General features: G+C 45.8%; 1 protein-coding gene across 1 annotated transcript in view; it reads left to right on the forward strand.

The window, feature by feature from the left end:
* AP3B1 (adaptor related protein complex 3 subunit beta 1) overlaps positions 1 to 23,513 on the forward strand; it is a 1,191,861-nt gene that overhangs the window by 575,012 nt on the left and 593,336 nt on the right. Inside the window, exon 19 of the mRNA XM_030193246.1 lies at positions 6,823 to 6,982. Within this exon, the coding sequence (XP_030049106.1) occupies positions 6,823 to 6,982 (160 nt within the window). The remainder of the gene's footprint in view (positions 1 to 6,822; positions 6,983 to 23,513) is intronic.

Here is a 23,513-nt window from a genome sequence, read left to right on the forward strand (position 1 = left end):
ATCCAGAACTACCACCGGCCCAATGCAGGTGCCAGCGGTAGTTCCACCCCCAACATGCAGCATTTCCAGCGCTAGTAAAAATATTTCTACAGGGGGTTGCCTGACGGTAATGGTTACCACTGAGTTAGCACGGGAGCACCTACTACCACCTCAATGGGTGGCAGTAAGTGCTCAACCCCCCTTCCTCGCATGGCTATGCGGTAAGTTCAATCTTATGGCCATTTTGTTTTTCAGCCTTTTACCCACTGCGGTAAAAAGGGCCTCAGCACACAGCAAAAATGGGTGCTGCCGCTGGCGCAGGGCCCTTTTTACCACAGCTTAGTAAAAGGGCCCCTTAGTAAACAATATCTTGCATTTATTTTAAAATGAATTCTTTCTCAGCAGCTTTTGGCCATGGTTCTATTTTATTGGTGTTTCTGGCTTCCTGTCCCTTTGTTGAGTCATCTTTCTTTGGGCATGTAATATTAAAAATTGAAATGATATCTTCTCCGAGGACAGGCAGGCTGCTTGTTCTCTCGATTGGGTCGATGTCCACGTCGGCCCAGGAGCGGAAGTTTTTGCTAGCAAAATCTCAAAATTTTCTTCCAGAGTCTTCTGGCGCGTGAGAAAGTCCCTCAGCGCTTTTTTCTCCACGTCTGAGGTGACACAGCTTTCGTTTTTCGCTGTGTTCCTCTCGGCCCAGGAAGTGTCTCTGCACGATTCTTTATATTTTTCTTCTTTTATTTCGTTCTTTGTACAAAATATAAAAAAAAAAGAGAAAAGAAAACTAGAGTAGTTCCTTTATTTCACTTAGTTTAGACACTAGTTTTAAGTTTCTTTTCTTTTTGCTGCAGCTGTTTTCCCCTTTTTTGTGCCTTTTTAATTGGCATATTCGCATCCTTTAATTTCGCAGACGCCGTTTTTCCGTCCATGTCATCGAGGACTCCCAGCGGCTTCAAACGTTGTAGTCGGTGCAACCGGACCATCTCGAGTACCGACCCCCACACATGGTGTCTCCAGTGCCTTGAGCCCGATCATCTACCAGCTGCCTGTAAGCTGTGTCCTTTGATGAAAAAACGGACCCGAGTTGCTCGGGAGGCTCAGCGAGAAAAACATTTTGCTGATCGGTCCGGTCCTTCGACGTCTGCATCGGCATCGGTACCGAGGTCGGCGGCATTGACGTCGAGGGAAGCATCGACTTCGAGAGAGCACAGGTGATGGCTGCCGAACGACCGCATTGCGCTGGGAGCAGCAAGACATCGAGTGGGTCTTCACCTGTCTCAAGGCCTACTGCTATGCAGGCCCCCCGGGACCGACCTTTGTTAGACCGGCCCCGAGGAGGCATGAGGTTTCCACGTCCTCCTCTTCAGTACTGAGGAGTCTCGATGACGGACGTCAAGCGAAGGCTAAGAAGCACCGTCATCGATCTCCTTCCATGCGCGGTACCGAGAGCTCCGGGGAGCCGAGGGATTCGGCACCCGAGAAGCGTCAGCGCCGAGAGGACCGCTCACCCTCTATACAGGAGGTGTCGATGCGTCGGTCTTCTGGCAGCCTGGTACCGGCTCTCAAGCCCCAACAGAATCTGCCACCGGCTCCGCAGCCTTTTCCGATGGAGGCTCTCGACGAGCACTTCAGAGCCCTTCTTCCAGAGCTTCTGGAGGGATTGCTGCGCCAGTCGGCACCGACTGTTGAAGCGGCATCTGGCCCTTCGCTTGTGGTGAGGTCCCCAAGTTCGATGCCGCTTGCGGCGTCGGCTAGCACCCGGGTCGACTCTCCTTCGATGTCGGCGGAGGAAGCTTCGCCGCAGTCCAGGCAGGGGTCGACTTCTCGACATCCCCCTCAAGTTCGTCGTTCCTCGACATCGAGACTGGTTCGGCCTGCTCTTAGGGAGCTTTTGCCGATACCGAGGATGAGCGTTCGTGGGAGGAAGAGGAAGATCTCAAATACTTTTCTGAAGAAGAGTCCTATGGGGTCCCCTCTGATCCTACTCTGTCTATTGAGAGAAGGATGTCTCCGCCTGAGAGTCTTTCTTTTTCCTCCTTTGTTCGGGAAATGTCTAAGGATATTCCCTTCCCTATGGAGGTTGTGGATGAGCCCAGGGCCGAGATGCTCGAGGTCTTGGATTATCCTTCTCCACCTACAGAGGTTGCAACGGCTCCTTTGCATAACACACTCAGGGAAGTTCTTATGCGAAACTGGTCGTTCCCTCTCTCTAATCCGGTGGTCCCCAAAAAAGCTGAGTCCCAGTACAGAGTCCATGGAGAGCCGGTAATGGTGAAGTCTGAACTACCTCACGATTCAATGGTGGTGGATTCTGCTCTCAGGAGAGCCAAGAGTACTAGGGACTATGCCTCGGCGCCCCCAGGCAGAGAATCTAGGACCTTGGATTCTTTTGGGAGAAAGACGTATCAGGCCGCTGTGCTAGCAGCCAAGATTCAAACATACGAGCTCTACACGAGCATCCACTTGCGGAACTCAGTTAGACAACTGTCTAGTTTGGTCGAAGCTCTTCCTCCAGAGTTGGCCAAACTTTTTCACCAGGTGGTCAGGCAGCAGAAGGTGTGTTGCAAATTCCTGGCCAGGGGTACTTATGACACTTTTGATGTGGCATCCCGAGTACTACTACTACTACTATAGATCATTTCTATAGCTGCTCAAGGTATAGTGATGCCCAGACCCTCATGGCTGCGCATCTCTGACCTGGATCATAAGACCCAGCAGCGAATGGCGGTTGTTCCTTGCCAGGGGGATAACCTTTTCGGCGAAAAAGTAGAGGATGTGGTCAATCAGATCAAGAAGCACCATGATGCTATGGATTCTCTCTCCCACCGGGCGTCTTCTGCTATCACCTCCTCATCTAGGAGGTTTTTTGGAGGGAAGAGGAGTGCTCCCTATTCCTATGATAGGCGTAGGTACACTCCTGCTTCTCGGCAGCCTACTCAGGCTCAGTCCCAGCTCGCTCGTTGCTGTCAACGCCGTGTGCCTAAGGCCCCTGCGGCTCCCCCGCAAAAGCAAGGGACGGGCTTTTGACTGGCTCCAGTGCAGCATAGTTTCAGAGAAAGTGTCCGTGCCGGGCGACTTGCCAGTCGGGGGGAGACTGATATTTTTTCACCAAAGTGGCCTCTCATAACCTCCGATTGGTGGGTTCTTCAAATAGTCCGATCAGATACACCCTGAATCTGGAATCCAAACTTCCAAATTGCCCACCTGGAGCTCATTCTTACTACCAGCACAAGCAGGCACTTGTAGAAGAACTCTCTCCGCCCTTCTAAAGGCCAGTGCGGTCGAACCCGTTCCATCAGGGGAAGAAGGGCTGGGATTCTATTCCAGGTACTTGTGCAAAAGAAAACAGGGGGGGATGCGTCCCATCCTAAGGGCCCTGAACAAATTCCTACTCCGAGAAAAGTTCAGGATGGTTTCCCTGTGCACCCTTCTTCCCATGATTCAGGAAAATGATTGGCTATGCTCTCTGGACTTAAAGGATGCCTATACCCTCATCTCGATACTCCCAGCTCACAGGAAGTATCTTCGATTTCTGTTGGGAACTCGGCACTTTCAGTACTGTGTACTGCCCTTTGGCCTCGTGTCTGCGCCCAGGGTTTTTACAAAGTGCCTGGCTGTTGTCGCAGCATCGCTACGCAGACTTGGGAGTTCATGTGTTCCCTTATCTCGACGATTGGCTGGTGAAGAGCACTTCGGAGGCAGGTGCTCTACAGTCCATGCGGATGACTATTCGACTGCTAGAGCTACTGGGGTTCGTGATCAATTATCCCAAGTCCTGTCTTGTCCCGGTTCAAAAATTGGAGTTCATTGGAGCTCTGTTGGACACACAGACGTCTCAATCTTATCTTTCCCGGGCAAGGGTAGACAATCTCCTGACCCTCATGTCCATGGCTCGAGCGTCTCAACAGATCACAGCTCGGCAGATGTTGAGACTCTTAGGACACATGGCCTCCACAGTTCATGTAACTCCAAAGTCACGCCTACATATGAGATCAGCTCAATGGACCCTAGCTTCCCAGTGGTGCCAGGCCACAGGGGATCTAGAGGATGTGATCCATCTCTCCACCGACTTTTGCAGTTCCCTTCAGTGGTGGACCATTTGATCCAATTTGACCTTGGGACGTCCATTCCAAATTCCTCAGCCACAAACAGTGCTGACAACAGATGCATCCCTCCTGGGGTGGGGAGCTCATGTAGATGGACTTCACACTGAAGGAGCTTGGTCCTTTCAGGAAAAGCATCTTCAGATCATCCTCCTGGAATTACGATCGATCTGGAACACTCTCGAGGCTTTCAGAGATCGGCTATCCAGCCAAGTTATTCTGATTCAGACAGACAATCAGGTTGGTATGTATTACACCAACAAGCAGGGGGGCACCGGATCTCACCCTCTGTGTCAGGAAGCCATCAGGATGTGGCTTTGGGCGCGCCGTCACGGCATGTTTCTCCAAGCCATTTATCTAGCAGGCGTAAACAACAGTCTGGCCAACAAATTGAGCAGGATCATGCAACCTCATGAGTGGTCGCTCAATATGGGTATTGTCCACAAGATCATCTGAGCGTGGGGCACCCCCTCGGTGGATCTTTTTGCCACTCAGATCAATCACAAAGTCCCTCAATTCTGTTCCTGACTTCAGGCCCTCGACAGACTAGCGTCAGATGCCTTTCTCCTACATTGGGGGACAGGCCTTCTGTATGAGTATCCTCCCATACCTCTAGTAGGGAAGACTTTGCTGAAACTCAAGACCGGGGAACAATGATCCTGATTGCTCCTTTCTGGCCTCGTCAGATCTGGTTCCCTCTTCTTCTGGAGTTGTCCTCTGAAGAACCATGGAGATTGGAGTGTTTTCCGACCCACATCACTCAAAACCACAGGTCGCTTCTACATCCCAACCTCCAGTCTCTGACTCTCACGGCCTGGATATTGAGAGCCTAGAAGTTGCCTCTTTAGGTCTCTCAGAGGGTGTCTCCCGAGTCTTGCTTGCTTCGAGGACAGATTCCACGAAAAGTGTTATTCTTTCAAATGGAGGAGGTTTGCCATCTGGTTTGATAGCAAGGCCCTAGATCCTTTTTCTTGTCCTACACAGACCCTGCTTGAATACCTTCTACACTTATCAGAGTCTCGTCTCAAGACCAACTCCGTAAGAGTTCACCTTAGTGTGATTAGTGCCTATCATCAACGTGTAGAGGGTAAGCCTATCTCTGGACAGCCTTTAGTTGTTCGCTTCATGAGAGGTTTGCTTTTGTCAAAGCCCCCTGTCAAACCTCCATCAGTGTCATGGGATCTCAATGTCGTTCTCACCCAGCTGATGAAGCCTCCTTTTGAGCCACTGAATTCCTGCCATCTGAAGTACTTGACCTGGAAGGTCGTTTTCTTGGTGGCTGTTACTTCAGTTCATAGAGTCAGTGAGCTCCAAGCCCTTGTAGTGCATGCTCCTTATATCAAGTTTCATCATAACAAAGTAGTCCTCTCCACTCACCCTAAGTTCTTGCCGAAGGTGGTGTCTGAGTTCCATCTGAACCAGTCAATTGTTTTGCCAACATTTTTTCCCCTTCCACATACCCGCCCTGGTGAAGACAAGTTGCACACCTTGGACTGTAAGAGAGCATTGGCCTTTTAGGTGGACGGACAAAGCCTTATAGACAGTCCTCCCAGTTGTTTGTTTCTTTTGATCCCAACAGGAGGGGAGTCACCATCGGAAAACGCACAATCTCTAATTGGCTAGCACATTGCATATCCTTTACTTATGCCCAAGCTGGGCTGACTTTAGAGGGCCATGTCACGGCTCATAATGTCAGAGCCATGGCTGCATCAGTGGCTCACTTGAAGTCAGCTTTTTTTTTTTGTTACATTTGTACCCCGCGCTTTCCCACTCATGGCAGGGTCAATGCGGCTTACATGGGGCAATCTTCTATTCAAGAGATTTGCAAGGCTGCAATGTGGTCATCGGTCCACACATTCACATCTCACTACTGCCTTCAGCAGGATACCTGATGCGACAGTCGGTTTGGACAGTCGGTGCTGCAGAATCTGTTCGGGGTTTAGAATCCAACTCCACCCTCCTAGGCCCATTTCTGTTCTGTTCCAGGCTGCTCTCTCACTTAGTTATGTTTGTTTTCAGGTCAATCTCTGTTATGTCCTCGCTGTTGCGAGGCCCAATTGACCAATGTTCATTGTTTTTAGTGAGCCTGGGTGCTAGGGATACCCCAATCGTGAGAACAAGCAGCCTGCTTGTCCTCGGAGAAAGTGAAGATGCATACCTGTAGCAGGTATTCTCCAAGGACAGCAGGCTGATTGTTCTCACATACCCGCCCTCCTCCCCTTTGGAGTTGTTCGTTGTTCTCCTTTTGCTTTCGGACTTCACTGAGGGACTTTCTGGCGCGATGGGCGGGAAACTGGTCCGCGCATGCATGGTGCGCGCCGCTCACACACCAGAAGTTTCGGAAGAAATTTTGAGATTTTGCTAGCAAAAACTTCCGATTCTGGGCCAACGTGGACGTCGATCCAATTGTGAGAACAATCAGCCTACTTTCCTTAGAGAATACCTGCTGCGGATATGTATCTTCACTGTATGTAAATTATTTCTGTAAGAATTTTCAGTGGCAATTCTAAGCTATCAGCAGTAATGATAATTCTGATGCACTATTGGGTAACATAATGCCTTCATATGCAGTCTAAAGCCATTATATAACAGGTATAGATGTATAATGGTTGTACCACATGTAGTTAGACTGTGGAATTAATACCTGTTTATCAGAAACACATATGCACATTTCCTTCTGATAGGTAAAATAAGTAAAAGATGACTCTGACTTTTTTTTTTGTTGTTGTTGTTTCAGAGAGTGAATCTGGCAGTGAAAGTGATGAAGAGAGTGAGGGGAAGGAGGAAGGCAGCAGTGTGGAGAGTGATGCCAGCTCTTCCAGTCAAAAGGACAGTAACAATGAGCTGGAAAAGAAAAAAAGAACAATGAAGAAAAAATCCAAAGTCATTGAGGAAAGGTACTATAAGTGTCCCTTGACCAGAATGAGTATCTCTCTTGTGAGTTAAAACTGAACAGGAGATGTGTGTGTGTGTGTATATATATATTTTTTTTTAATTATTTTTTTTCCTTTTGAGCTTTACAAAAACATTATCTATCTATCTATCTATCTAGTTAATGTTTTCGTAAAGCTCAAAAGGAAAAAAATAATTACAATTATTCCTTAATAATCCTTTTTTTTTTTTTTATGTTTATCTCCTACAAATTTTGTAAGTTAAATAACCAGGTTGACTTTTTTTTTTTTAAATAAAGATATTCTTTTTCATGTCTAACTTGTACAAATCTCAGACTTACTTTCTTAAATTTGGTCTAACCTTGACAGACTAAGGAAGTACTCAAGCAGTAATCTGAAACACTTAATTACCTTTTGCAGCAATTTTGCTGAGGGCTAAAATTAAATCCTTCACCACTTTGCCATTATGAATCCAAGACAATTGATTTTTCTAAATAATGTTATGTTAAAAAGATTATGATCTAAATATTGAAAGCAAAGGCTGTGAAGGGAGACGGTCATAAGATATTTAAATGTTAGCGCTTTTTAAGATTGCCCATTATCAGCAGCATTATCATGTATTAAAGTATCATTAAAATTTTGAGTAATTAGGGCTAATACCTTGGATTGTATTAGATCTGTTTCCTTGAGTTTTGTCAGCAAGTGGCCTCTGCAGACATGATCGCCCTTTACCCTGCAGCTTGCTGCCAGTTTACTTGATGAGTTTGCAGCTCAGCTCGGTTGTGGCTGACAGCCCTGATTGGGGTGCAGTACGCACTCTGCTCCTTTTATTACAGACAGTAATTAAAGCAGCTCGCCCTGCCACTTCCATAACAAACATAGCATAATGCCCTAATTATGACTTTATTAATTTAAGTCAGGATTTAATGATTTTAAAAGTGATTTATATTGTTTTTCTTGTTCAGAACAAATGAAATCTGTAGGATAAATTAATACAGGCTTTTCATCATTGCAAAGTTAAAAAGCTAGTTACCAGTAAATTCTATTCATTAGATTAACATCTGAAACTCTGAGCGGTTAGATAAACAGTAATTATCCATCAAAATTGAGTGATGCATAATAAAATAATATTTTTACCCTGAAAACATTGCCATAAAACTTGACTCAAAATGTGTTTAACACAATAGACCATGCAACTTGTGTATTGTGGCCAAAGCCTCTTTAATATATGGCCTTGTCCTCAAATAAAACATTCAGCTTGTTTGGTTATGCGCAACATTTTCTAGGCTCCTGTAAATGTAGAGTTGGGCTGTGAAAAGGCAAGGGGTAAAGGATAAAGTTGTAATTAACTGCAATTTTCCTGGGAAAAAGGGCAGGCTAGGTAGGCCTGGCAGTCTTTATTTACAATCTTTTTTTTGTTTGTTTGTTTTTTTGTTTTTCAGATGGCAAGTACTTAACATTTTCATACTTTCTAATTGTTGATTATGTTACACAGATATTTCACAGATATAAATTTTTAAAAAATCAGCATGAAATATATTAATGTAAATTTATGGTGTGTTTTTCATATATTTATTTAATATAAAACCTTGTATGTTTGACCTTTATACACTTTTGATTTGATTAGTCGTATGTTTTGGGCACTAATATATTTCTCAGCAAGTGGAGGTAGTATTTCACCATATAATGGTCGTACATCTTTATCATAGTTGTGGCCACACAGTCTATTGATTGGTGTCCTTTCCACCTTCCAGCAGAAATCCAACTTTTATAGGTGGCTGACAAATTACAGACCTTTGGATCATTCATGTTCTGTTTGCTACATAAACTGGTTGTTAAGTTATTCATATCCAAGGTTTCTTGTTTTTAGGTCTTAACAGATACACATTTGAATTGTGTTTTATTTTATCAACCAGGCAAAAAAAACAGCACAAAGGGCCTTTAAAAACAAAAGGGAACACAGCTCTTTCATTAAAAAATCCTTTAATAGTGAACTTTGAAGAAAGACCCGACACGGGCCGTGTTTCGGTGCTACAGCACCTGCGTCAGGGGTCACACCAATGACAAAGGAGGCTTCAACAGACTAATTTCAAAAGGCTGATGCTTTCCAAACTTTTGTGTGATATATACCTCCGAATGAAATACAGTGCAAAGCTCTCACACAGCAGCACATTTTTTAATGAAAGAACTGTGTTCCCTTTTGTTTTTAAAGGCCCTTTGTGCTGTTTTTTTTTTTTTTTTTGCTTGGTCTTTTTCTGTACTTGGTTCCCTCTCTTTGTCACATTTTATCAACCAGAAAATGTACCCTGCATGATTGATAAGGCGTGCAAATTGGTGACATCATCCAGTGGTACCTGGTGAGAACTGGTCTCCCAGAGCTCAGAACTTAGCATAAAATTCTGATCATGTGTGCCATGGTCTCAGATCCTAAGTTTATTTATTTATTAATTTTTTTATTTATAACCATTTAAATTTTTACAAGTTTTAAAAACAACTTGCTGGAAATACAGAGAAAGTAATATGTAGGAATTATTTCAGTCAGGTAATTCTATTTTCTTCCTTAGACCACTAAATAGGGAGAGTGAAACAAGATAAGGAGATCAATTAAACAATAAATAGAACCCCCCCCCCCCCCCCCCCCCGTGGTACTAACCTGATTATCCCCAGATATTACTCGTCTAATTCATTATTTCACATTGATCATCTGGTTGGCTTCTTCAAGGCCAGTACGGTGTATAGTCAAATCATTTCATTGAAAACATACTTTTTGTCCAATTTTAGTTAGAAATAATACATCTGATTACATTCTTTCTCTTTTAAAAACCAGAAATTATTTAACAATACATATACTTAAGTCTCTAATTCAAATCCCACTGATTAAAGTAATCCCAGTTTTCACAGGCTTCACTCCTTTTAAAGTAATAATTTGAGGAAATATTTCTAAGGAAAACTTTAGGAGTCATACCCTGAACTCTGGGAAAAACAATAATCTTGATATTAATCATCTATAATAATAATAATTTTATTATTCAAAATTTCTGGTCTATTATCATAACCACTTCTTGCTCATGTAGAATCATTTGTTATATCAATTTTTCACGCTCAAAGGGTTCAGTTGTCCATGTAACTCTGTAATAAAATTATATCTGAAACAAAATTATTTACTGCCACCGTTAGGTCCCGAAGCGCCTTCCAGATGTTATTCAACATAACCTCCATGGGAGCCAAAAACTCCAAGTTGATTTCTCATAGGCAGGGGCGTATCTGGAATCCGGCGGTAGGGGGGGCCAGAGCCAGAGAGGGGGGGGCACATTTTTGCCTTCCTCCCCCCCCCGCCGCCGCCTCTCTCCACCCCCTCCCCGCCGTCAACCCTCCCCCGTTGCTTACTTTTGCTGGCGGGGGGCCCCAACCCCCGCCAGCCGAGGTCCGACCCGCAATCTCCATATTTCGTCTTCCTCCGTGGCCATGTGCTTCAAGGAAGTAACGCTGCAGTGCTGATTGGTTGAATCCAGTTCGGCGTCTGACGTCACAGCGACGTCAGACGCCGAACTGGATTCAACCAATCAGCACTGCAGCGTTACTTCCTTGAAGCACATGGCCACGGAGGAAGACGAAATATGGAGATTGCGGGTCGGACCTCGCCAGCAAAAGTAAGCAGCGGGGGAGGGTTGACGGCGGGGAGGGGGGCCAGGGCGAAATCTGCGGGGGCCCAGGCCCCTGTAGCCCCACGCAGATACGCCCCTGCTCATAGGTGTTTAGGAGTGGTTCTGCCAATTCGGGTTCTGCTGTAAACGTCCTTCGTTTCAGCATATACCTCTAACTCACTCCTCCACTCCTTTGGACATGGTGGTTGAATAATTCGGGAGCAAGGTAACTGCAATTGCAGAGAGGAAATTTACGTAAAGTAGACGAAACTTCAGAGGGCAGCTGGGCCGTTGGGCATACGAACTTCAGATCACCATCTTACCACTCTCCCAGTTTGGGACACTCTTTGTCTGGTTTCTCCTCAGAGGCCTGTCTGATATGGGTAATCCTTCAGCATAGTCATTGAAACACAGAAGCCCCTCAACCACTTCAAGGTGGTGTCCCTTCAGAGGGGTCAGCTCCTAAGTTTAAAAGCTTAGCAGTGAGGCAACTCTTGGAGGTGGGAGGGATTGTGTGCCTCATCTGCTGTCTATGGAAAGCACCTGCTATAACTACTTTTTTGTCAACAAGCAGGATTAGGTGAGACACACAAGTGGTTGACTCCCAAGCTTAGAACTGCTCAGTCTTGAATTATCAGTCTTTGGAGTAGTCCATACATCAAGTGTGAGACTTATCAATTTGTAATGACAGATTGGCCGCACAACTTGATCAAAGGCACTGTCCTTTGCTGAAGCTTGGTTAAAACAGTGGTACAGAATAAAATTCTGCAGATAGTGTAGCTTTGCAGACTTCAGGAGGCCTACTGTTATTGCATTAGCTCTAATCTGATTTTTTTTTTGTACCTGACAGTCTCATCTGCTAGTTCACAACAGAATTGAATACAAGATACCAGCCTGTTTGCTAGAGTTCTTTCCACAACTGGTATAACATTCATATTTGAATCAAACAAATGAACAATTGAGTTGATTTTTTATAAGAATGCATTTCTTTTTAACTAGCAGGCAAGAGCCTATTAACTCTAGAGTACTTGAAGCAAATCGAAGAGTACTTGCCTTTAGGAAACAGCTAAAAGCCTTTCTTTTCAGCAGGCTTTTGATCTATATAGATATATTTTTAATTATATAATATTTGTTCTTGAAGAGTATTTTGTTTTTGTCTATTGATTTTATTGTGAATGTTATGTTGTAAGCTGCTCAGAATTGTAGATGAAATAGAGTATAAAATTTTTTAAACAAAAGTGAGGACATTTTCTTGAGCATTTACATGAGATTTCAGTCAGAAGGTGGAAAGCACTATTTCTTCACTGATATGGAAGGGTATTACAACTTTAGGTACAAACTTGGCAAGTGTTCGAAGGACAACTTTGTGATGCTGGAACTGAGTGTATGGCTTCTTGTCTTTAAGTTCACTAACCCTTCTAGCTGAAGTAATGGCTGCCAGGAAAGTACTTTCCAAGTTAGAAATTTGAGAGACACTTTATAGAGATTCAAAATGAGGCTTCATGAGTGATGAAGGACTAAATTGACATCCTAAGGCACAGGAGTCTTCCATAAGGGAGACATTACATGAGGTCTTCCATGAAGCAACTGACCAGCTGCAGTTGTGAAACTTGGAAGGCTGTTCACTGGAGCATGGTATGTCTACACTACACTGAGATGCACTCTGGTAGAAGACGTTTGACGACCTACACAATATAAGTGGTATATGCTGTGCAAAACCATCCTAGGAGGATATGTAGTATGGTCGTGGCCATAGTGGAGCACCAGAATGGAAATTTTCCATATTGTCTGATAGATCAATCCATAGACAAGTGGGTTATGTCCATCCACAAGCAGAGGAGATAGAGATCAATCTTTTGGCTCCCTATATATGGTCACGTGCAGTCACCAATTCCTCAGTATTCTCTCTATCTAGCAGGGAATGGACACAAGACTCAGCAGCTCTGCTTTGGTCTCCTCTCCTACTTTGTAGGTGTAGTTGAGCTTGGATTTTGGCTCCTCTCCTGCTTTGCAGGTGTAGTTGAGCACTGGTTGGTCTCCTCTCCTGCTTTGCAGGTGTAGTTGAGTTAACCCCCGGGGTTGAGGGCTCTCCCAGGCTTGGGATCAAGCGGTGACACCTGGTGGTGCCAGGTCCCTTCCTTCTCCCCCCTCCCGCTGGAGCCAGCGCAACGTGAGTTTTCTCCTGCTGAAGTAAAAAAAAAAAAAAAAACCAGAGGAACAGATATTTGCTCACTCGGGCAGATTCGTTGCAGCTCCGGATTTTCAGGTACTGAAAGCTTAAGTGGGAGGGGGTTCCGGAATGTATAGTGCGGCGCCTGTATCCCCGGTCCGCGGTCAAGAACCGATGGGGAGAAGCGCGGCCTTCTTTGGCGTTGCCCGCCTTTGCCTGCCCTTTTGCCGCCAGTTGCAGAGCGCCTTCCGCGATAGCCGTCCATCTCCCGATGGTGACTCATGATGTATTTTTCCCAGTCCGCGATGGCTACTTATCAGAGCAGGGCGGCTCAGGAAAAGCTCCTAAGTTAAAAAAGAGCACCTTTTCTTCCCGCACGGTGCCTTCTCGGACCGAAGCAGCGGGTGCCATCTTGGATTCGTGCACCTCCATGTCTCTGCTTCTACAGCTGTTTCAGAGACGTTGTGTTGCTGTGGGAGCGGAGCATGAAGCTCTTTTCCCCAGATTTCGTGCCTTTAGGCACCAGGTATTTCACCTTTAAGGGCTGGGTCTCCCCTGGCTGATAGGAGCTCTGAAGGTCTCACAATCACCCCAGGGTAGCTCCCCTACCTCTAGACCTGGAGTCTGCTGTTTTTGCAGTAGATGAGAGCAGCAGGTCTAGGTTTCCCAGCGCTCAGGTGTACATGCTTGGAGGATGGTGAGATCTTCTCAGATGGAGCAGATGATTCCGCTCCTGCCCGCCTTTTTCGCCAGGAGCAGTTTCCTAATCTGATTGTGCAGGCTATGAAAATTCTGGGAATCTCAGCACCTCATGGTGGGCCTTCCTTCTCGGTGGCTCCTTCTATAGTATCGGCCACCAGGCGCCTGCCTAGGGCCTTCCACCTTTCGAGGCACTGAAGGCTCTTATTGCGAGGCAATGGGGTTCTCAAGAGGCTGCCCTTCGGGTCGCTATGGTCATGCAGCGCTTGTTTCCCTTCTTGAGGGGGAGCGCGAGTCTTCCCGCCTTCCTACCGTGGAATCTCTTGTCATAACAGGGACCAAGAACGGCTTTACCCGTGGAAGGCAGCACCGCTCTCAGGAGGTTAGAAGATGCATTGCAATGGGTCTTTGAATCAGCCTCCTTGTGTAGTAGGCTGCTGTTTGCGGCTCCTACGTGGTCAGGCCTAGCCTTACCGCCTTTCAACAGACTTACTCTGCGGAGGAGCTAATAGTGGCTAGTCCAGCCTTAGAATAGATTGGGCCTATGTGGCGGATCGGCTATAGGATGCCTTCGGGTTGCTACTAAGGAACTTTCCTTAGTCGTTTCTGCCCGCCGTTGGCCTTCGCTTCGCCATGGGGCAGCTGACACGGCTTATAAGGGCAGTATGGCAAGTTGCCATTCACGGGTAAGCTCCTCTTCGGAGTCTAGCTGGATAGATAGTGTCAGAGCTGGGAGATTCCAAAGGAATCAAGCGGCTCCCAGAGGTCAGGAACAGGGCGACTTCTTGTATGGTCTCCTCCAGGGGCTGTTTTCAAAGGGCCCTCCGGTATCGTCTGGATAACGCTCTGTTTCTAGCAGCGTCAGCCAGCAGTCTTTTCGTGGAGACTGTCGCTTCGGCGGTAATGCTCCCAGAACTACCCCTAGGGCTCGTGGCCATTTTTGGGGCCCTGGCTCATGGCCCAGATTTGATAGGAGGACAGCTGTCCTCCTTCCTGGGTGAGTGGGTCAGGGTAGCGATGGACGATTGTCTTTTCGGAGTCATCCGGGACGGCTAAAAACTGAAGAATTTATTCTTGGCCTCTCCTTGCAAGTCGCTGCCCAAGTTCGCGGCAGTCAAGCTGTCTCTGGACAGTTTCATTCTATCGGCTCTGTCGTGCCCGTTCCGGTGGAACAATGTGGCACAGGATGCTACTCCATTTATTTTGTGTTACCAAAGAAAGGAGGTTCCTCTCGGCCTATTCTCGATTTCAGGAGTCAACAAGGCCTTCAGAGTGAGTCACTTCAGGATGGAGTACCTCTGGTTGGTCTTGGCCACCGTACGGAAGGGAAAATTTCTGTCAGCTCTGGACAAGCAGAGGCCTATTTGCACATTTCAATTTGGTCCCTTTTTCAGCGTTATCTCCGCTTGCAGTCCGGAACCGTCTGTTTCAGTTCCAGGGCCTCCCTTTCGCGCTGGAACAGCGTCTCGGACCGTCTCCAAAGTGATAGTTGTCATGGCGGTTTTTCTCAGCAAGAGAAGGCAGTGCTCCCTTACCTAGTTGACTGGCTGGTCCGGGTACCATCTTTTGAGGAAGGTGAAAGAGCCATGGTCAGGGTTCTCTCCCTACTGTGATCCTTGGGTTGGATTATCCATCTGGAGAAGAGTCTGCTAAGTCCTTCACATTCTCTGGAGTACCTAGGGGTGATCTTCAACTCTCAGGTAGGCAGAGTCTTTCTTCCAGAGGCGGGGAAGTAGTAGTTGCAGGCTTAGGTCTCCAACTTATTACCCAAGTCAGCGCCACAAACCTGGGAGGCCAGTACAGCATTCTCTGCTCAGCCGTTGGTCCCCAGTGTTGGAGAATTGCGGACAGACTCTCTCAGTCTGGGCATGCCCCGGACGCCGCCCGCGTGGATTGTAGTCACCATGGATGCCAGTTTGTCAGGTTGGGGGGATCACTGCCAGGGACGGTCGGCACAAGGAATTTAGGCCCGCTGAAGCGCAGTGGCCCTTCAATCTCTGGGAGTTGAGGACGATTCGTCTAGCCCTCCAGGACTTTCTGCAGCTGTTGTTCCAGAAGTCAGTGCGGATCCTGTTCGGCAAGGCCACGGCGGTAGTCTAGGTCAACAGGCAGGGAGGAACCAGGACCGCTCCCTTGGCCATGGAAGCGAGGCACTGGTGCCTTTGGGCGGAACAGCATTTGGAGCAACTGACGGCAGCACACATTGCAGGATATCTGAATGTTGAGGCAGACTTTGTCAGTCGACGTGCTCGGTCCGGGAAAGTGGCAGCTCTCAGACCAGGCGTTCTTGTGGATCACGAGCCGCTGGAGTCTGCCGACCATGGATTTGTTGGTAACCCCTGTCAACTCCAAAGCTCCTTGGTTCTTCAGCAGAGGCCTGGTCCCTCAGACTCTGGGAATCGATGCCCTCCTTCAGCTATGGCCTGTGGAAGAGCTTCTATATGTGTTTCCCTGTTGGCCCATGTTGCACAGGAGTCTGAGACGGGTGGTCCTGCACTCAGGGCGAGTTATGCTGGGGCCCCAGATTGGTCCAGGCGCCTGTGGTATGTGGAACTGATGCGGCTTTTGATCAGCGAGCCTTTGCGTCGTCTTCACGTCGAGGACTTTTGCGCCAGGGTCCAGTTGCGTTTCAGGGCCCTCTCCCATGTGGTCTTACAGCCTGGTTATTGGAGGACTCGACTGATGTATAAGAGTTTTCCGTATTGAGTCATAGCCACTATGGGGAGAGCGAGGTGGCGCTTCGCACCAACAGCTTATGCCAGAGTTTGACGCACCTTTGAGTCCTGGTGTGCAGCGGGATCCATTCTGCCGCTTCGGCGTCAGTAGCCTCCATCTTGACCTTCCTTCAGGAGGGTCTCCAAAGGGTCTGTCTCTGAGAGTTCAGGTAGTGGCCTTGGCCTGCTTTAGAGGACGGGTGAAGGGTTTCTCTCTCGTCCATGTTATGATGCGCTTCTTAAGGGGAGTTAACCAACTGGCACCTCCCCTGAGCTCGATCATCTTTTCGTGAAATCTTTTCTTGGTCCTGCGAGCAGTACAGAAGCCTCTTTTTGAGCCTTTTTCTCGAATTTCTCTGAAGTTTTTGACACTGAAGTCTGTGTTTCTGGTTGCAATCTCTTCGGCGAGAAGAGGGTCAGAACTTCAAGCCTTGTCTGGTAGAGACCCCTTCCTGCAGTTCACGGCAGCGGGGGTCTCTATATGCAAAGTACCTTCCTTTTTGCAAAAGGTGTTTCTCGTTTTCATGTGAATCAACAACTCTGCCTCTCTTCGTGCAGAGTGGAGGATGGTACGAAGGAGTTTTTTTTGTCCTTCAATGCCTGGATGTTAAGCGAGTATCATCAGATACTTGAAGGTGACAATTGATTTTTGGGAAATGGATCATCTTTTTTGTTTTGTTTGCTGGGCCTCACAAAGGTCACAAGCCTTCCAACCCTTCAGTGGCTCGTGGGGTCAAGGAAGCTATGGATTCAGCATTCGTTCTTTCGGGGAAATTGCCACCGGTGCATCTGAAGGTTCATTCTATGAGAGCTTCGGCGGCTTATATGACAGAATTGAGATCGATCTCTCTGGAGTACATTTGTAGATCGGCGTCTTCATCATCAGTTCATACCTGTTTCAAACACTATAACCTGGACGTGGCCGCAAGGGGTTAATGTGGCATTCGGCACCTCGGTGTTGCTGTTTGGCATTTCTGAGTCCCACCCTGGTAAGTACTGCTTGGGTACATCCCACTTGTCTATGGATTGATCTATCAGACGCTATGGAAGGTAAAATTATGTATCATACCTGATCATTTTCTTTCCATTAGTCTGTATAGATCAATCCATAGCCCCGCCCAGAAAACAGTGGTGTATTGGTTTACTTGTGTTTATGGTTTTTCAGAGGCACCTTCAACTTCTCACTCAAGTTCAGTTTCTACTTCAAGTCAAGTTCTTCAACAAGTGTAAGTTCCCTGATTTGCCTGGAGTTGGGGCGAATCTATTTAAGTGAGCTGTTTGAGTTCCTCCCGCTTTTGCGGTGGCAGGGCCAATTAATCAGTTCAGTTCCTCCCACTGCGGCGGTTATAGGATTAATGAGTTGTCAGTCACAGGAGAATTTCTCAAGGTCCATGGGCTTTGGTATCGACATACTGAGGAATTGGTGACTGCACGTGACCATATATAGGGAGCCAAAAGATTGCTCTCTATCTCCCCTGCTGGTGGATGGACATAACCCACTTGTCTATGGATTGATCTATACAGACTAACGGAAAGAAAATTATCAGGTATGATACATAATTTTACCTTTTCCACTTGAAATCATAGGTTGGCCTAACGGAAGACTTCTGAACAGCTATCAAAATGTTCTGGATGGGCTGTAGAACAGCAAGAGTATAAGCTAGAGACTACTTCTAGGCTATAAGAGCTTAAAGATTTGGTGTGGATCAAGAAGTCATATGTCCTGTTGAATGATTATTGCTGGGACCTGGATTAACTTGTAAGGAGGTAGAACAAGTTTCTGGAGGATAGTGAACCAGTTCTGTTGAGGTCAGTAGGGTGCTGTGAGAATGGCTGGTGAAGTAGGAAGTACTCCTGTAGCCAGGAACTGCCCACCAGGGGATGTACTATCCTTTCGCACTGAGGATATGTCTCCAAGTGCTGACTGGGAGGGAAAGGTTAGGACAGCTGTTGTAGTTGGTGATTCGATCATTAGGCATATAGATAGCTGGGTGGCTGGTGGACATGAGGATCGCCTGGTGACTTGCCTGCCTGGTGCGAAGGTGGCAGACCTCACGCGTCTCCTAGATAGGATTTTAGATAGTGCTGGGGAGGAGCTGGCTGTCTTGGAACATGTGGGTACCAATGACATAGGAAAATGTGGGAGAGAGATTCTGGAAGCCAAATTTTAGGCTCTTAGGTAGAAAACTCAAATCCAGATCCTCTAGGGTAGCATTTTCTGAAATGCTATCCATTCCACGCGCAGGGCCCAAGAGACAGGCAGAGCTCCGGAGTCTCAATGCGTGGATGAGACAGTGGTGCAGGGACGAGGGTTTTAGATTTGTTAGGAACTGGGCAACATTTATTTATTTAATATATTTGTACCCTGTGCTTTCCCACTCATGGCAGACTCAATGCAGCTTACATAGTAACAATATAAAGAATTAGAAAGTCGTAAGAAGAATATACAGTTTGTGGTAAACGCAAAATTAATGGAGTTAACGGATAAGTAAGTTAAACATAGGAAGAATTGGGTTCAGAAGGAAATGAGCGTTGGGAGGTAGGCATAGAAAGATGGAGAGGAATGGATATGGGGAAGGGGGAGCCAATTCCGAAAGGATGGGCTCCACCTTAACCAGAGTGGGACCAGGCTGCTGGCATCGGCATTTAAAAAGGAGATAGAGCATCTTTTAAACTAGAGAGATTAAATGAATTCTTTGCTTCGGTCTTCACCGAGGAAGATTTGGGTGCGATATCAGTGCTGGAAATGGTATTCAAATTTGATGAGTCAGAGAAACTTAATGAATTCTCTGTATACCTGGAGGATGTAATGGGGCAGTTCTACAAACTGAAGAGTAGCAAATCTCCTAGACCGGATGGTATTCATCCCAGAGTACTGATAGAACTGAAAAATGAGCTTGCGGAGCTATTGTTAGTAATATGTAATTTATCCTTAAAATCGAGCGTGGTACCAGAAGATTGGAGGGTGGCCAATGTAACGCCAGAGGAGATCCAGGAAATTATAGACCGGTGAGTCTGACATTGGTGCCGGGCAAAATGGTAGAGACTATTATTAAGAACAAAATTACAGTGCATGACGAAGAGGGGCAACCTTCGAAAGCTAATCAAGAAATGTATTAAGTTATGTCCAATAAAAAAGGCATCATCTTATTTTCTTTTCCATGTTTTATTTTGTTTGATTTCTGTTGATAACCTTTAAGAGTGGACAAACACGGCTACCACACTTCTCTACAGTGCATGTTCAAAAGCATGGATTGATGAGACAAAGTCAACATGGATTTAGTGAAGGGAAATCTTGCCTCACCAATCTACTACATTTCTTTGAAGGGGTGAACAAACAATGTGGATGAAGGTGAGCCGGTTGATATTGTGTATCTGGATTTTCAGAAGGCGTTTCAAAGTGTACCTCTTGAAAGACTCCAGAAGAAGTTGGAGAGTCATGGGATAGGAGGTAGTGTTCTATTGGGGATTAAAAACTGATTAAAAGATAGAAAACAGAGAGTAGGGTTAAATGGTCATTATTCTCAATGGAGAAGGGTAGTTAGTGGGGTTCCCCAGGGGTCTGTGCTGGGACCGCTGCTTATTAACATATTTATAAATGACCTAGAGATGGGAGTAACTAGTGAGGTAATTAAATTTGCTGATGACACAAAGTTATTCAAAGTTGTTAAATCGCGGGAGGATTGTGAAAAATTACAAGAGGACCTTACAAGACGGGGAGTCTGGGTATCTAAATGGCAGATGACGTTTAATGTGAGTAAGTGCAAAGTGATGCATGTGGGAAAGAGGAATCCAAATTATAGCTACGTCATGCAAGGTTCCATGTTAGGAGTCACGGACCAAGAAAGGGATCTAGGTGTCATCGATGATACGTTGAAACCTTCTGCTCAGTGTGCTGCTGCGGCTAAGAAAGCACATAGAATGTTAGGTATTATTAGGAAAGGAATGGAAAACAAAAATGAGGATGTTATAATGCCTTTGTATCGCTCCATGGAGCGACCGCACCTTGAATATTGTGTTCAATTCTGGTCGCCACATCTCAAAAAAGATATAGTGGAATTAGAAAAGGTGCAGAGAAGGTCGACGAAAATGTTAAAGGGGATGGGGACGACTTCCCTATGAGGAAAGGCTGAAGCGGCTAGGGCTCTTCAACTTGGTGAAAAGGCGGCTGAGGGGAAATATGATAGAGGTCTATAAAATAATGAGTGGAGTTGAACGGGTAGATGAGAAGCGTTTGTTTACGCTTTCCAAAAATACTAGGACTAGGGGGCACGCGATGAAGCTACAATTTAGTAAATTTAAAAGGAATCGGAGAAAAAGTTTCTTCACTCAACATGTAATTAAACTCTGGAATTAGTTGCCAGAGAATGTGGAAAAGGTGGTTAGCTTAGTGGAGTTTAAAAGAGGTTTGGATGGCTTCCTAAAGGAAAAGTCCATAGACCATTATTAAATGGACTTGGGGAAAATCCACTATTTCTGGGATAAGCAGTATAAAATGTTTTGTACTTTTTTGAGATCTTGCCAGGTATTTGTGACCTGGATTGGCCACTGTTGGAAACAGGATGCTGGGCTTGATGGACCTTTGGTCTTTTATGGCAATACTTACGTACTTATGGCTTTGTTGGAACATGTGAAGTACCCTAAGTATGAGTGAAATTGGAGGGTAAGCATGAAACAATCGTCCATGGAATTTCAACTGTGTTTGGTGCGAAATATAGGGAGGAAGGAAGAATGGAACAATAGAGAGGAAGCTTTCATTCTCTTTGCTGGCAAAAGACTGATTTGTGGTATTCTTCAATTTCTAACAGTTAAAATGAGGGTCCTTTTGTTGGGATAAACCACCCTTCTGAGCCTGTAGAACAACTGATTTTGTGATCCATGTATTAAGGTGACCTGAATCAGGGTACAGTTGGCAAGCTGCTTCCTGACACAGGTGAAGAGAGCTTGAGTGAAGATGGTGAAGGAACTCTCATAGGGCATAGAAAATCAAGTAGTTGATGTGAAGAGTTTTGTATTTCATCTTTGATCCCAGGGATCGTGAACTCTTCGCCCTCATTGAAGGTATCTGTATTGAGGACTAATTAATGTTAACACATTGTAAAGGGAACACCAGCTGTTAAGTGAGTTTGTGCATCCATCACTGTAACATCAGACACAACTGAGAGTGTGGATACAGAATAGTGGAGAGAAGTTGAGAACATTGATTCCATTGATATTAGTGGTCCAGTTGAGGATACGGACGGGTAATCCACCTAGGTGGATAAACAACAAAATCCCTTGAAACCAGCTAACAGCAAAAAAGAGTGAGAAGTTGACTAATGACTCCAGAGACTGGGACAGCCTGGTAGAACTGAGAGATTTTATTACAGACGCGACACAGATCTGTGTTTCGACCACAGGCCTGCCTCAGGAGTCTAAAAACATACAAAATAACATGTAAAGCAATATCTCTCTATATAAAACACACCTCCAACATTCTAATGAAGCCTCACTTTCCCAACGTTCTAAAGTGAGGCGGCAGAGACCACTTTTTGAACATCAGTGTTTGCCCCGCCCACGCGCTGCTGATTGGCTGTGCCTCAGGTGATGCACACAAAGTACGGTTCCACCCGCCCACACGCTGCTGATTGGCTGTGCCTCAGGTGATGCACACAAAGTACGGTTCCACCTCCCAAACACTCACATGGACTTAGAAACCACCAAGCCTTTGAATGGGACCGGTGCTGCAGAGGAGCAGGAGTGGGACAGCGAAGAAAATGCAGCGGCGTTCAGGAAAAAACAAACAAACACACACGAGTCCCGCCCCTTCCTGAGGAGGGGGTAGCTACCAGCACGGGGACCAACCGCGAGGAAAGCGCGGACGAAGAACGCCACTAAACAACCACTACATCGCGGACCTTACTCTGCAAGCTGTTCATGCGGTGAGTCTCCAAGCCGGCGTTCAGTGCCTACAACAGAGACTTCCAAACACATGCGCCCTCAGCCCCGCCCCCCCTACAGAACGCCACCCACATTCCACACTAAAACCAAACCAACCCCCCCCCCCCCCCAAAAAAAAAAAACCACCCAAACGGAAACCTCCGGCACCCAACCCCCTCCCTAAAAAAAACGGATAATAGCCCACCTGAGTGCCCAGCTGAAATCAGTGCCTACAAGGAGACCTCCAGACACATGCGCCCTCAGCCCCGTCCCCCCCTACAGAACACCACCCACATTCCACACTCGAAAAAAAACCCATATCTACTCCTACTGTCTGCCTGCAACGGATCCCTCTGGTTTCAACAAAAATACAAGTGCCTACAAATACCACATCAGAGTGCCCTGCTGAATTAAGATTACTGTATCACACTCACACGCAGAGAATCACCCCCTACCAGCCACAAAAATACCCCACATCTAATATGGACAATCAGCATCACTCACTAACACACATACATACAACCAAACTGCCCACCACCCAAAATGCCACACACTGCCATGGACAGACAACATCTTGCTTTCACACTCATACACACACACTCCCTCCCCCAACCCCCTTAATACAAAAACTGAAACAGTAAAAACCTACATCTCTCTCTTACAAACACCCCCCCACAAAATGGCACACACACCCACAGACACCCACAACCCCCCTCAAAACCACAAACACTCATACAGAACAACGCTACCCTACCCCACAAACACCCCTCCCCCCCCAAAAAAAAATAGCATACACCCATAGACCCCCACAACCCCCCCTCAAAACCACAAACACTCATACAGACTTTACAACTTTAAAAAAAAAACTTTTCCTTTTTAAAAAAAAAAAAATATCCCTTAATATCAAACAGAAAAAGAAAACAAACAAAAAAAAAAAACCACATGCTAGCGCCCGTTTCATTTGTTTTGGAAACGGGCCTTTTTTACTAGTAGATAATAAAAGTACAAAATATATGTAACATGTAAGATGATACAAATGATAAAATACAAAATATATGCCATATAAACGTATCCCATAAGAAAAAATAAACAAACCATATATATGTGGTAGCTGGAAAAAAGCTGTAACAAAACGTATAATCTCTGTAACATGAGAATATACTCTAATTAATGCCAAAATAAACAATACTTATATTAGAATCATGCTTTTAAAATTGGCCTATGAAAGTGTAAAATGATTGTTGTATATAACATATGCATAAGAGCAATAACAAAGTTATAAAGGTGTTGTCAAAAAGAAAAAAATAAATCTAACTATTGAAGAACTCACATTTAAAGATGAATGCAAATATTGCCAAACGTGATGAAAAAGTATGCAAACATGAGGGTGA

The sequence above is a fragment of the Microcaecilia unicolor genome, chromosome 2 (assembly GCF_901765095.1).
Source record: "Microcaecilia unicolor chromosome 2, aMicUni1.1, whole genome shotgun sequence".
NCBI classification, from domain to species: Eukaryota; Metazoa; Chordata; class Amphibia; order Gymnophiona; family Siphonopidae; genus Microcaecilia; species Microcaecilia unicolor.